Source organism: Marmota flaviventris, chromosome 2, assembly GCF_047511675.1.
Source record: "Marmota flaviventris isolate mMarFla1 chromosome 2, mMarFla1.hap1, whole genome shotgun sequence".
Classification (NCBI taxonomy): domain Eukaryota; kingdom Metazoa; phylum Chordata; class Mammalia; order Rodentia; family Sciuridae; genus Marmota; species Marmota flaviventris.
In genome coordinates, this window is record NC_092499.1 from 176,425,000 (window position 1) to 176,437,307 (window position 12,308).

At 51.0% G+C, this 12,308-nt stretch overlaps 1 protein-coding gene across 3 annotated transcripts; it reads left to right on the forward strand.

Moving 5' to 3' along the window:
* The first annotated feature begins 1,969 nt into the window (after positions 1 to 1,969).
* Sirpb2 (signal regulatory protein beta 2) lies at positions 1,970 to 10,171 on the forward strand. 3 transcript variants are annotated; one of them, XM_027920464.2, is made up of 5 exons: positions 1,970 to 2,171; positions 5,535 to 5,900; positions 7,203 to 7,544; positions 8,164 to 8,220; positions 9,525 to 10,171. In XM_027920464.2, exons 1-5 carry the CDS (start codon positions 2,051 to 2,053, stop codon positions 9,623 to 9,625), a joined length of 987 nt encoding a protein of 328 aa, XP_027776265.2. In that variant the 5' UTR covers positions 1,970 to 2,050; the 3' UTR covers positions 9,626 to 10,171. The 3 variants fall into 3 exon arrangements, with proteins under 3 accessions (XP_027776265.2, XP_027776283.2, XP_027776276.2); XM_027920482.2 differs by having other exon boundaries at positions 5,797 to 5,900; XM_027920475.2 differs by lacking the exon at positions 8,164 to 8,220.
* Positions 10,172 to 12,308: the final 2,137 nt, after the last annotated feature.

A 12,308-nucleotide genomic window follows, 5' to 3' on the forward strand; every position in this document is an offset into this window, starting at 1 on the left:
TACGGGGTACGGCAAGGAGTCAGACATGTGCTCAAAGTAGGCTGGCAAGACCAACTGCACTTCTGCAGAAGGGCGTGCTACCAAAGAAAGTCCAGCAAGCAAGCACACCTAGGTGGGCGGCCACCTGTTTTTATCGCTAAGGCAGCACTGCCCCCTTGCTCTGATAGGAGGAGCTTGGGGTTACAGTCTAGGCAATTGGATAATTTTAAAATTGGGGGCGGGCAAAGAGAAGGGCTATAGTTAAAATGGCTACCGTTAGATCTTACATCCCAATTAAGGTTAAATACTACATTTTGAAAATGGACCACTGACCTTTCTATTTCTCACCGGGTATAGCTCCATGACAGAACATCGACCTAGCAGGTGCAAGGCCTTGGATTCAATCCCCAGAACCACAGAAAAGAAGTCCAGACAGAGCCAGCACACCCCAGGGACCAGGCCAGAATGACTCCTCAGGGAAGAATCTGCACCACAGGGGAGGGTCCATAGTTCAGACCTAAGTCCTGCCAATCTGTCCCAAGAAGAAACAAGTTTCCCCTGCACACAGGACAATCTGAAGTAGGAAGAATGGAGGGAAACACTGAAATTCTGAGGGTTTTGTTTTTGTCTGAAAAAACTCAGTTAAACTAAAAGAGAATGGCCGTCACATTGACAAGTACTTTCTTGGCCCAGACATGCAACCATATCTTATTCCTGTTTACAGATCAGGAAACAATTTGTGTGTGGTGTTGGGAATACAACCCAGGGCCTCCGGCATGCCAGGCAAACATCTCATCACTGAGCCACATCCCCAGCCCCAGGTTAGGAAACAGAGGCACAAGCACTCAAATGATTGTCCAAGAATCACACGGCCTGATCTGGGTAAAGCCAAGATTTGAACCCAGACAGTGTGGCCATATTAGAAGAGCCTGGGGTTGCCTTCAATCATGTTTCAGCCTTCCCTTCCTGATAGCCAGCCCAACAGGGGCTCCCGAGGAAGTTTATATCAGTTACAGAAAACGAGGAGACCACATCTACACGATTTTGCACAATCTGAATGTGCTACATTTGGCGCTCAGGAGATGGAGGTTTAGAGAGCTGTGCAATCAGGAATCAGGTCTGTCCCCTCCCTGCCCTGCGTGAAGGCTGGCTTCATAATCAATCCCTCTTAAGCAAGTCTCACCTCCTCCACTTCCCACTGTTGCTGTATTCTCGCGGAGAGATAGGGCACTGGGAATCAGCAGCATGCAGCCTTGTATCAGGCAGGCACTGACCGGCCGATTTGCATCCAGAGGCTGAGCCCCACGCACAGCGGGGCGTTGTCTTATGTACCCCCAGTTCCATGCTAGCTTGTCTGACTTCCCTGTGTGATAACATACATTTTGATTGGGTATTCGACACTATTCAAGTGTAACAGCGTTGCAACCTTGTTGGGCACCACCGATTTGAGGGTCAGCAAAGTTGCACCTACACACTGAATGTGCCTCGCTGGGGTTTTTGTCTTGGGGGTGCACGTGCACATAGTTATTAAGTGCTTTCCGTCACTTTTCTCTCATCCCTTGGAGAGCCCTAACCACACCACACATCAACGACAACAATGGCTAACATATCTAGCGTTCACGTCGTCCTGAGCCCTCCTAAGTGCCTTGCGCATGTGATCCTCTCAACGACTCTCTGAGGAGGGGATTGCTGCTGACCTCCTTTTGCAGAGAAGACAGAGGCTCAGAGAGGGCAAGTGACTTTGAAAGCTCACATGGCCAGATGAAGACACACCCAATGGTTTATTCAAGGTGCCGCTGACACCAGATACACCCTGTGACAGGGGTGCTCATCGTCCTCCAAGGTTCCTACACAGGGCCAGTGGCATGGACACATTAAGGTTTTGACACAGTCTTTACAGGAACCATAACCCCAACATGAAAGCCGGAAACCCTTGGACCCAGCTCCTTCCTCTTGCATCACAAGCCTTGACTTGTAGTGAAAACTTCCCCCAAGTAGCCGGGACAGAAGGAAACAGAAACAGGCTCACATATGGGCCCAGCTCAGACTCCAACACTCACCAGAGAGCAGAATGCCAGCCAGTCTTGGGGACCACAGGAGACGCTGGGCACCCTTCACAACAACCACCCCCACCCTTGTGGCTCACTCACCTGTCTGTTTCCTGCAAGTGGCACTATTCCTTGTCCTTTCAGGTGAGTGGAATCTGGAGCTGAATGGGGTCCACCCCTGGTTTGTCTCAGAGAAAGGCACCAAGTGCTCTGGCATGCCAGGAGGTGTCTGACCCACCAAGAGTGCGGGTTGTGCATGGAGGGGGACCCCGAGAACTCTCCTGGCCCCAGCAGAAAGCTGATCCAGGGTCTCAAGAGACATGAGGAAATGACTAAGTCCCCAAGCTCTGGGCTTGAGCCACGGGGTTCTGGCTGGAACTTGGGTGCCCACATCTGATGCTGAGGCTCTGTGAGCCTCTGTTTCCCCAGGGATCCCGTGAATATTAAATATCGAGTGGTGAAGCTCAGACCTGGACCTGGTACATAATTTGTGGGGCCAATGCAAAGTGGAAATGCAGGTCTCTTGTTGAAAAAATATTAAGAATTTTGAGACAATAAGAGTCAGGCACTGTGGTACATGCCAAATCCAAGATACTCTGGAGGCTAAGGCAGGAGGATGGCAAGTTTGAGGCCAGTCTGGGCAATTTAGAGAGACTTTGTCTCAAAATGAAATAAAAAGGGCTAAGGGCAGCTCAGTTGGCAGAGCATTTGCCTAGTATGTGAGAGGCCCTGGGTTCAATCCCCAGTACTGTAAAGAGAAAACAAGAGGAATTTTAAAACAACAGCAGGGCATTAAACCGAGCTGTCTACACGAATAAGAATGGAATGGGAATTACAAGAAAGGTCAAACTCAGGGCTTTGAGGACACAGCCTATTGGAGGATCATGAACCAAGCCAATAGCCTCCAATACTTGGTTAGCATGGATTTTGAGCAGTGCCCCTACCCAGAAGCTATGTAAGTCCCTAGACTAGTACATTTAAGTGGAAAAACTTGCTATCAGCTCCCCTCTGGACGTGGGTGAGTTCTCTCTTTTTTCTTCTTACTTAATTAAGTCCTATTCTGTTCACTCTTGCCTTCCATTATTGTCTGTGGACTTTATTCTTCAAATTTGTGAGAGAGTAACCCATGAAGAAATTGGTGAAGCAGAGAATCTAATTTCATCTCAAACTCCGGTTTCATAAGCCGGGGAACCCGTGTGATAACACACATCACACTCCCATGTGCCAGCCTTGGCATGTTTGAGACACAGACACAAACCCCACCACTGACCACTTTAAGTGACTTCTCTCTGAGCCTCACTTTTTCCCATCGGTAAAATAGGGCCAATAGTAAAAGCCCTTCATGACTTTCCTAGGACGACTCAACAAGTTGACACCTGGCATAGCATAAGGATTTAATAATGGATGGCTATAATTATCATTACACCTATAGCTCCCCTATTTCAGGGGCAGGCCTGTTTAGCTCCTGAGTCGTGGGGATCCTGGGACCAGCTCAGTCTCTGAGTTCATTGCCTCCCTCCCCACCAGGCAGCCTCCCTCCATCTCCTGTCCATCCGGGCCCTGGCCCCAGGTCCTACTGGTTAACCCCAGGAGAGGTCCCAGTGGGATGCACATGTGGGGCCAGATCCTCCCTGGTTCAAGAGTCATGTGACTTGCTACACCATATCACTTACCCAAGTAAGTTTCTTTCATTGTAAAACAGGAATCATAATTCCTGGTCACTCATTCCACAAATACTTTTTATTTGTTTATTTATTTATTTTTATTTTATTTATTTATTTATTTATTTAGGGTACCAGGGATTGAACTCAGGAGTGCTTAAGCACTGAACCACATCCTCAGCCCTTTTTTATATGTATATTTTTAGACAGAGTCTCACTAAGTTGCTTAGGGCTTCAGTAAGTTACTGGTGCTGGCTTTGAACTTGCCATCCTCCTACCTCAGCCTCCCGAGCTGCTGAGAGTACAGGCGTGCACCACCGTGCATGGACACAAATACTTTTGACTAATTATGTTTTAGGCTCTAGACAAGGAAGTCATAAATCTAAACTACCCAGAGTCAGAAATACTTCAAATATTTGTTTGCAAATATTGATTTTCTGCCAGACTTTCAAAGGTTACCCTAAACAGGGAACACAAAAGGAATAAGATACACCACAAATTATGTCCTATGTGGGACCAAGTTATTCACAAGGCCTGATGAGAATACAGATGAATGGGGAACTTAGTGACCTTGTGGTGTAGAACCTTAAAGTCATCTGATCTGAGTTCAAATCCCGTCATGACATCTGCTGAACGCAAGTTTCACCTCATGTTTCTTCACCTCTCTGAGCATCTAAAAAAAAAAGTGGCAAGAATAGCCCAGGTGTGGTGGTGCACACCTATAATTCCCACTACCTAGGAGGCTGAGGCAGGAGAATCCCAAATTCAAAGCCAGCCTGGGTAATTTAGGTAAATCTGTCTCAATAGAAAATAAAATAAAAAGGGGATACAGCTCAGTGGTAAAGCACTAGGTTTAGTCTCCAGTATCATAAAAATGGAGATGACAATAGCTTCTACATCAGAGCCCCTGAGAGGAGTGGGCGTGATAACCCAGGTGTAGAAGAACTTCCATGGAGGCTCCCGCCCCCGCTCTTGGTACCCCCTCTGGGGCCAAGTAGACCCACCGCCCAACACACGAATAGCAACTGCAGTTTGTGGAACTCACAGGAGGCCGGAGGAGCTTTACAATGAATGGAACACCATACCAGCCTGCATCCCTGAGCGGTGACATTTGAGGGTGACGGTCCGGGGCCCTAGGAACACATCCTTATTGGGTGATGTACTCATCTGCCATCACGAAGTATCACAAAATTAAAATGTATTTTCTCACAACTCTCAAGTCTAGAAATCCAAGACCCAGGGGTTGGCAGGGTGGGCACCTTCACCATCTCCCTCCTTGGCATGTAGACGGCCACCTTCTCCTTTGTCTTCCTATGATCGTCCCTCTGTACATATCTGTCCAAATTTCCTCTTTTTTAAAAGGACAACAATTAGATTGAATTAGAGACCCCCCCCAACGACCTCAACTTAACTTAATCCCCTCTCTCAGCACCCTAAGTACAGTCACATTCTTAGGTGCCCGAGGTTAGGACTTCAACATGTGCATTTAGGGAGGACACGATTCAACTTCTAGCAAAGGATCCTGGGCAAGCTACCCACCCTTCGGGGCCCCTCCGTCTCTGCTATCAAATAGGGATGACACTTCATATGGCAGAAGAGCATTGTGAGGAACAAGTGAGATAATCATGCAGCGCCCAGCAGGTGGTGGCACTTAAGTTCCCTATTCTTGGCAGAGCTTCTAGGGAGCTGCCTTCCCTGTCTGCCGCCAGCTGTTCTGCCCCTGACTCCTCTGTCTCCTGTCCTGAGCAATGGCTCTTGGCTAGATCATGACTGGATCCATTTAAACTTGACATGCAGGGCTCCAAGGCCTTCTGACCCAGTGACAGGCCTTTTCCCCTCTGTTTAGGGGCCTCTGAGCAGAGCAGCTGGAGTGAGTGGCAGGTGCTGCAGCCCGAGGGCCCCATACTGGTGGCTGAAGGTGACACCCTCCTACTGAGGTGTACAGTGGTTGGCTCCTGCGCTGATGATATGATCAAATGGGTCAAAGAGAGCTCTCAGGACCAGCAGGAAATTTATAATTTCAAGCGTGGCTTCTTCCCTGGAGTGACGTCCGCGGTCCAGCGGACACGGGAGCGCCTCGACTGCGATTATTCCATCTACATCCACAGAGTCACCAAGGAGCATTCTGGAACCTACCACTGTGTGAGGTTTGCAGTCTCCAGTGAGGACCTAGACACGAAGCTGGGCGAGGGCACTGCTGTGACCGTGCAGGGTGAGTGGCAGGCCCAGCTGATCCCGCACTCGCTCCGTCCCCCTCCCTGCCCCCCCCTGCGCCCTCCTGCTCTCCCAGGACCCCCCCCCCCCCCGCCTGCGCCCTCCTGCTCTCCCAGGACCCCCCCCCCCCGCCTGCGCCCTCCAGCTCTCCGGCGAGCGCAGTCTCAGTGGCATGCGGTGGAGGTATTCCCGCCTCCCCCACACCCTTGCTTGCAGCTGGGACAGTTCTGCCTCACATCCCCTGCCAGGACCCAAGCTAGAGAGCTAGTAACTTGGGTGTGTGTGTTGGGGTAGGGGGTGTCCGAAATCCAAGTGGCCCAGAGGCAACTTTCCCCAAGAGCCTCTGTGACATTATGTCTGCTGACAGCCCATTGGCTAAGCAAGTCACCTGGCTCACCTCCAAGACAAGGGACAAGGAACTGTGCTCTTCCACCCAAGTCCAGGGCAAGAGTGGATCTGCCAGGCTACAAGCCGGGAGTCAAGACCTGGGGCTGGCTGCCAATGTCATTTGCCCTGATCCCCAGGCAATCAGTCCTGGTGTCTGGAATTCCTGCCATGACGGCCTGGACACCCAAATCCTGCATCTGTTGTTCAATAGCTGTGAGGGTTTCTTGTTTTGTTTTGTTTGGGGGGGGGGGGTGCTTGTTTGGGGTTTGTTTTTTGTTGTTTGTTTGGGTTTGTTTGTTTATTGACTGGCACTGGGGATTGAACCCTAAAGCTCTACCACAGAGCCACATTCCCAGCCCTTTTTTTTTTTTTTTGAGACTCACTAAGTTGCTGAGGCTGGCCTTGAACTTGCAGCCTCCTGCCTCAGCCTCCCAAATGCATGTGCCACTACACCTGGCAGCAGTGTGTTCTTAAATGAGCCTCTTCAGCTGTACATATTTCAAGTGCTTACCTTGTAAAATAGGCAAGAAAATTTCTACTTCACGGCGCCTTCTGGTGTTGAAACAGAAGAAAACCCACTTGTGAAATCACCCCTGTTTCCCTGGCTCCTTCCAAGCTTCAGTGGTACCTTCCTTGGGGTTGTGGAGCCTCAGGGGACTTTGCTTAAACATCTGCACCACCACATGACTTCAGGAAGGGCAGTCGGGAGCCCTGTAGGGCTCTGTCTTCCCAACATTGGTCCCAGGGAGATAATTAGGATCTCCTTACAGAATGAATCAACTCATAAGGAAGGAAGGGAGGGAAGGCTGAGGACAGAAGTCCTGGAAGGGGGAAGGGAGGAGAGCTTTGAGGGGGAAATGAGTGGACCATGAAAGGAGAGACAGAATCCAACGAAGACCCTCTCTGACTTCAGGCGCCGGGGACCCCAAGCCAGACCTGTGGATCATCCAGCCCCAGGACTTGGTGGAGGTGACCACCGGAGACACTGCCCTCCTGAACTGCACGGTGCTGGGGGACGGTCCCCCCGGCCCCATCAGGTGGTTCCGGGGGACTGGTCTGAGCCGAGAGGCCATTTACAACTTTGCAGGCCTCTCCCACCCCAATGTGACAGCAGTAAGGGCCTCTGACAGCGACTTCAGCATTCTTCTGCCAGACGTCTCGACCAAGGATGCAGGCACCTACTACTGTGTAAAGTTTCAGAGGAAATCCAACAGACAGTACCTGTCCGGACAGGGCAGCAAGCTGAGAGTGAAAGGTGAGGCAGCCTGCCTGGGACAGGTGGTCCAAAGGAACTCTTCACCACATCCCACACACACCAGCTCCTATCCAGCCTCCATATCATTGTGAAAGTTTTTCCGTCTCTCTGGAACACTTTCTCCTTCTCTCTAGGAAACTCCTATTCAACCTTCAAAGCCCAGTATAAACAGCCCTCCTCTGTGGAAAAAAAAAAATTATGGTGCTGGGGATTGAACCCAGGGCTTTGTGCATACCAGGCAAGCCCTCTAGCAACTGAGCTATATCCCCAGCCCCTCTGTGAAACTTTTTCACCCTTCTCTCAGAGAAAGTTAACTTCTCATGCTTCTGGGCTCCATCAAACTTTGTCTAGACCATTAAGAATTTTAAACGTGTCTTTCACTTGCCTGTTGAGAGCTCTGCACTGTACTTAGTGCTGGAGACGCCGCAATGAATCAGACATTGGCTGTAAACCAAAGATGCACAGGCGAAGGTCTGACTAGTCCTTTGTAGTCGCAGGGTTTGACTCATAGCCCCAACCCAGGTATTGGCAGATTTATATTGGTGACCTCAGCTCTTAGCACAGGGGCTCAGGAAGTAGAAAAAGGTTAAGAGAAGGGCTCTGCCTCTCTCCCTTACAGCAAAATCCACGTCGCCCACAGAGATCAATGAACCTGCAGTTCAGGCATCTCCAACAGGTGAGTAGACCTCCCTCCAGTGGAATTAATGAGCCCCCCATAGGCACCGGGGACCACAGATGACTTAGCCACAGCAAGGGAGCAGTCCCAGGGTTCCAAGAAAACCCCTAGGGTTCATCTCAGCTGCAGAGTGGGGAACCCAGAGAGCAACGTCATAGCAGATCCACCAAAGACAGGGCTTTCCAGTAGCCAGGACTGAGTGTCAGCGGGCAGTCTTGCTGGAGAGGCAGTGAGTCCCCGTGACTCAGAGTGTGAGGCTGCACTGTGAAGCCACATACAACAGCGCTGCAGGACATGGCTTTGTGGCAGGGCCTCTTGGGTGGAGCCCCTTTCCGGCTGTGTAAGCCCGCGGGGGGGGGGGGGGGGGGGGGGGCGAGGGGGGTGCCTTGCTCTATGAATCTCTGCTGACTTCACGAACAAAAGCAGGAAGAGGAATAAGAATCAGAGAGGCTGCGGGGCATGGTCGTGCCCGCCTATGATCCCAGCCACTTGGGAGGCTAAGGCAGGAGGATCGCAAGTTTGAGGCCAGACTCAGCAACCTAGCGAGACCCTGTCTTAAAAATAAAATTAAAAAGGAGCTGGGGCTAGAGCTCAGTGGTAGAGCATCCCTGGGTTCGATCCATAGAACCATGGGGGAAAAAGAAAAAGAGAAGGGAAAAATGAAGGAAAAAAAATGAATCAGCCCACCTCCTGGGGTTGTGTGTGGACCCAGTGAGATCACAGGTGTCAAATGCCCAGAAGTGTCAGGCATATCACCTGGTAACTCAGAGGCACTCAATGACCACAGGCAGCTTGGGGCAGAGGTGACCAGATTGCCTCCCTGGTTCTTGGCCCTGTTCCTGCCATCCCTGGGAGCCAGACCACCTGGGTCTCGTCACTTCTTTTTGCCCGCGTTTCTTGGGGGACCGTGTAATAACTCAGTCCCTGAATACAATGGGCACACACAGCCCTGAGCAAATCAGTTCCCACTCTGGGTCTGTCTCCTCGTCTGTAAAACTTGGACCCTCACCCTGCATGGTGGGAATCGTTTCAGGGTTAGATTCGGCTGGGGGCTGAAGCAGAGGGACTGAGTGGCCATCAATGAGGGCAGTTTGCTCTGATTTGAGGTTCGGGATGCTGTTGAAATGATACAGCAGGGTCAGGATACCAGGCTTCTCTGGGCCTAGGACAAAAGGAAGAATGGTCTTTGATGTCCTCTCCCAATGTAGAAAGGACCTGTCCAGGGGGTTCAACAGCAGCAGGGCAGGGACAGCACTGGGGTGCAGGCGCTGGGATCCTGCCTGAGCTCTGCCCTCTGCCCCCAGGCCTCCTGTCTGTGCTCACTCCTGTGGTCCTGGGGCTGAAAGCAGTGACCTTGGCTGCACTCCTTCTGGCCCTGGCTGCCTGCCGGCAAAGAAGATTTTGAGACCCTGGGCCTTGCAGAGCTGGACACAGCTTAGCGTGGGGAAAGCTCTTGAGTGACGGGTCAGCCCAAGAGTAGATGCTCTGAGTTGGAGACAAGCCAGGCTCTTGAAACACTCCTCAGCCTCCCACCCCAGCCTCCGCAAACCCCCAGGCCTAATGACAAACTATATCTCATCACCTGGTTGCAGTCACCTGGTGAAATTCTCCCCTTGGTGCTGGGCTCCCGTTCGAGATGCGCATCTCTCTCTTCTCAGCCTGCAAGACCTCACCTCTGCTGCAGCCCCTTCCAGGGAGTCCCCTCCTTCTGTGCCTTCCCATATCTTTCTTGTCCTTCAAGACACAATTCAGAGTCTTCTTCCCAGGTTCCTTGGGCATCTGAGCTCACCCAGCCAGACAGATGGTGCCTCTCCATTCCCATCCCCCTCTCCCAGCTTCCTCCTCCCTCCTTTCCCAGTGTGGCTGGCTTGGATGGGTGTGATATTACAGTGCAGATTTGGCAAAATAAATAAATATAAATAAATAAATAAATAAAAGCTCTCAAATAACAGTGGCTTAATCAAGAAAGTTGATTTCTCTAGGAAAATCTGACCACAAGCCAGACAGGCAATAAAGAGGCTCCCTGGTATGGACACGCCTTGACCTTGTTGCTAATAGGTCTCATTCCAGGCAGTGAAACTGGGAAAGAAGTCAGGGAAGGGGAATATGACCTTCTCCTGTAATGGCACAGTCAGGAATTTGCCCACCGGCCACCTCATTGGCTGGAAGGTGGTCTCATGGCCACTTAGGTAGGTGTTCAGGGATACCAAGATGGCGGAAGCAGGGTATAAGAAGGATGCCACTGGAGGACTAGACAGGGAGACAGGGCAGGTCCCTACTTACAGTAAAGCTCGTTACCATGGCAACTCCTGCCACAAGTTCAGTATTTTAAAATGATCAAGGGGGTAAAGTGGACAGCATTCAAATTAGGTATCAAAGGCAATCAATGCAAACTGGGGAGGTCTTCAATCAGGTCCGTAAAGGGAAGAGAACACCTCACAGCCCAGCATATAAGACACTTATATCCAGACATCTGGCCTTGAGCCCCTCTCTCTTGCTGAGTCACTCTGATCTACCTAAGGGAGCAGAGCTCCACTTGCACCTTCACCTTCAGTCATCTGTACTTTGCCTGTTACTTCTGTGTGTCTTGCCCATTTCTTTGTTTGGGACACCAAGGACCCGGACCCCAACTAGACTGATGATAACGGTCACCCCCAGCTGCAAGGAAGGCTGGGAATTATAGCCTTTATTCTGGCAAAAAAAAAAAAAAAAAAAAGGTGCCCAACTGAAAATTTTCACTAGAGAACTGGAGGGTAGATATTATGGAGTAACCGGTGACGTCCAGGTCAGTGGTGCAAAGGCAGCCTCTTACTGGCTCTCGGACTCCTGAGTTCAATTCCCAGCTGCACCACCACCTCTTTCCACCATCACCTCCACCAGGGAGCATAATGTAGTGCAGCAGTTCTCAAGAAGAGTGGTTTTGTGACTCGGGAGGCTGAGGCAGGAGAATCGCAAGCTCAGAGGCTAGCCTCAGCAACTTAGTGAGACCCTGTCCCAAAATAAAAAAGGAAAAGGACTTTGGATGTAACTCAGGGATAAACAATCCCCAGTACCAGAAGAAGGAGGAGGAGAAAGAAGAGGGGAAAGAAGAGGGGAGGGGGAGGAGGAGAAGGAGGAAGATGAAGATGAAGAGCGTGATATTGCCCCCACCACCTGTCACGGTGGTAGATTTTGGCAAGGTCAGAGAGGGTTTTGGTGGCCACAATTTAGGAGTTGCTAGCGCCATCTAGTGGGAAGAGGCCAAGGGTGCTGCCAAGCATCCTCTAATACCTTGGAAAGGTAGATGCGGGGGACACAAAGCCCTGTCTGCCCCAGAATGTCCGCAGGGCTGACAGCCAGAAGCCCGACACACCTGGCCTCCCCACCCTCACTGTGGGCGCTTAGTGGCTAATTAGTCACTTCACCTCGCGGAACATTGAAAATAACCCTGTGGACTTTTCGGAAGTTCGGAAGTGGTTCGATTTCACGTTTCCCCGGAGCTGGAGACGGACTGAGCGCATCGTGGACCCTCAACACACGCGCATTGCCTTTCCTCTTCCCACGCCAACACTCATTAGCACTTACACGGAAGGAAATTGGTTGGTGTGGATGGTTTTCGTTACAACACAGAGAGAAACAGCTTGAACTAAAGCCAAAGAGGACACTAATTGAGTCTGAGAATTGAATAAATTATTCTATTTGCAGACCTTGGAAAGGGTAGAGGGGTAGGGTTAATGATGCCCCCTCCCAGCGATAGCCCCGTCATAATCTGGAGCTCCTGAAGGTGGCCTTACATGGAAAAAACGTGGGGGGAGGGGACTTGGCAGGTGTGATTAAATTAACCATCCTGGGATGGGGCCATTATCCTGGCTCATCCAGCTGGGCCCTCAATGCCATTGCAAGCATCCCTGTAAGGGGGGGGGGGGGGGAGGGAGACCTGATGGAGAAGAGCAGACAGTGATAGGACCACAATGAGAATCCTAATGGTGTGGCCACAGAGCAAGGGAGGTCAGCAGGCACCAGCAGCTGGAAGAGGCCAGGAAGGATTCTCCCCCGGAGGCTGGAGGCAGCCAGGCCCCACTGACACCTCGATTTCAGACGATTTCAGA

Bases quoted from the DNA above. Each gene is read 5' to 3' on its own strand.
- Sirpb2 (XM_027920464.2), top strand. From the start codon at position 2,051: ATGCCAGCCAGTCTTGGGGACCACAGGAGACGCTGGGCACCCTTCACA. The intron at 2,172-5,534 runs GTGAGTGGAATC...CCCTCTGTTTAG, and splicing joins ACTATTCCTTGTCCTTTCAG to GGGCCTCTGAGCAGAGCAGC. The intron at 8,221-9,524 runs GTGAGTAGACCT...CTCTGCCCCCAG, and splicing joins AGTTCAGGCATCTCCAACAG to GCCTCCTGTCTGTGCTCACT.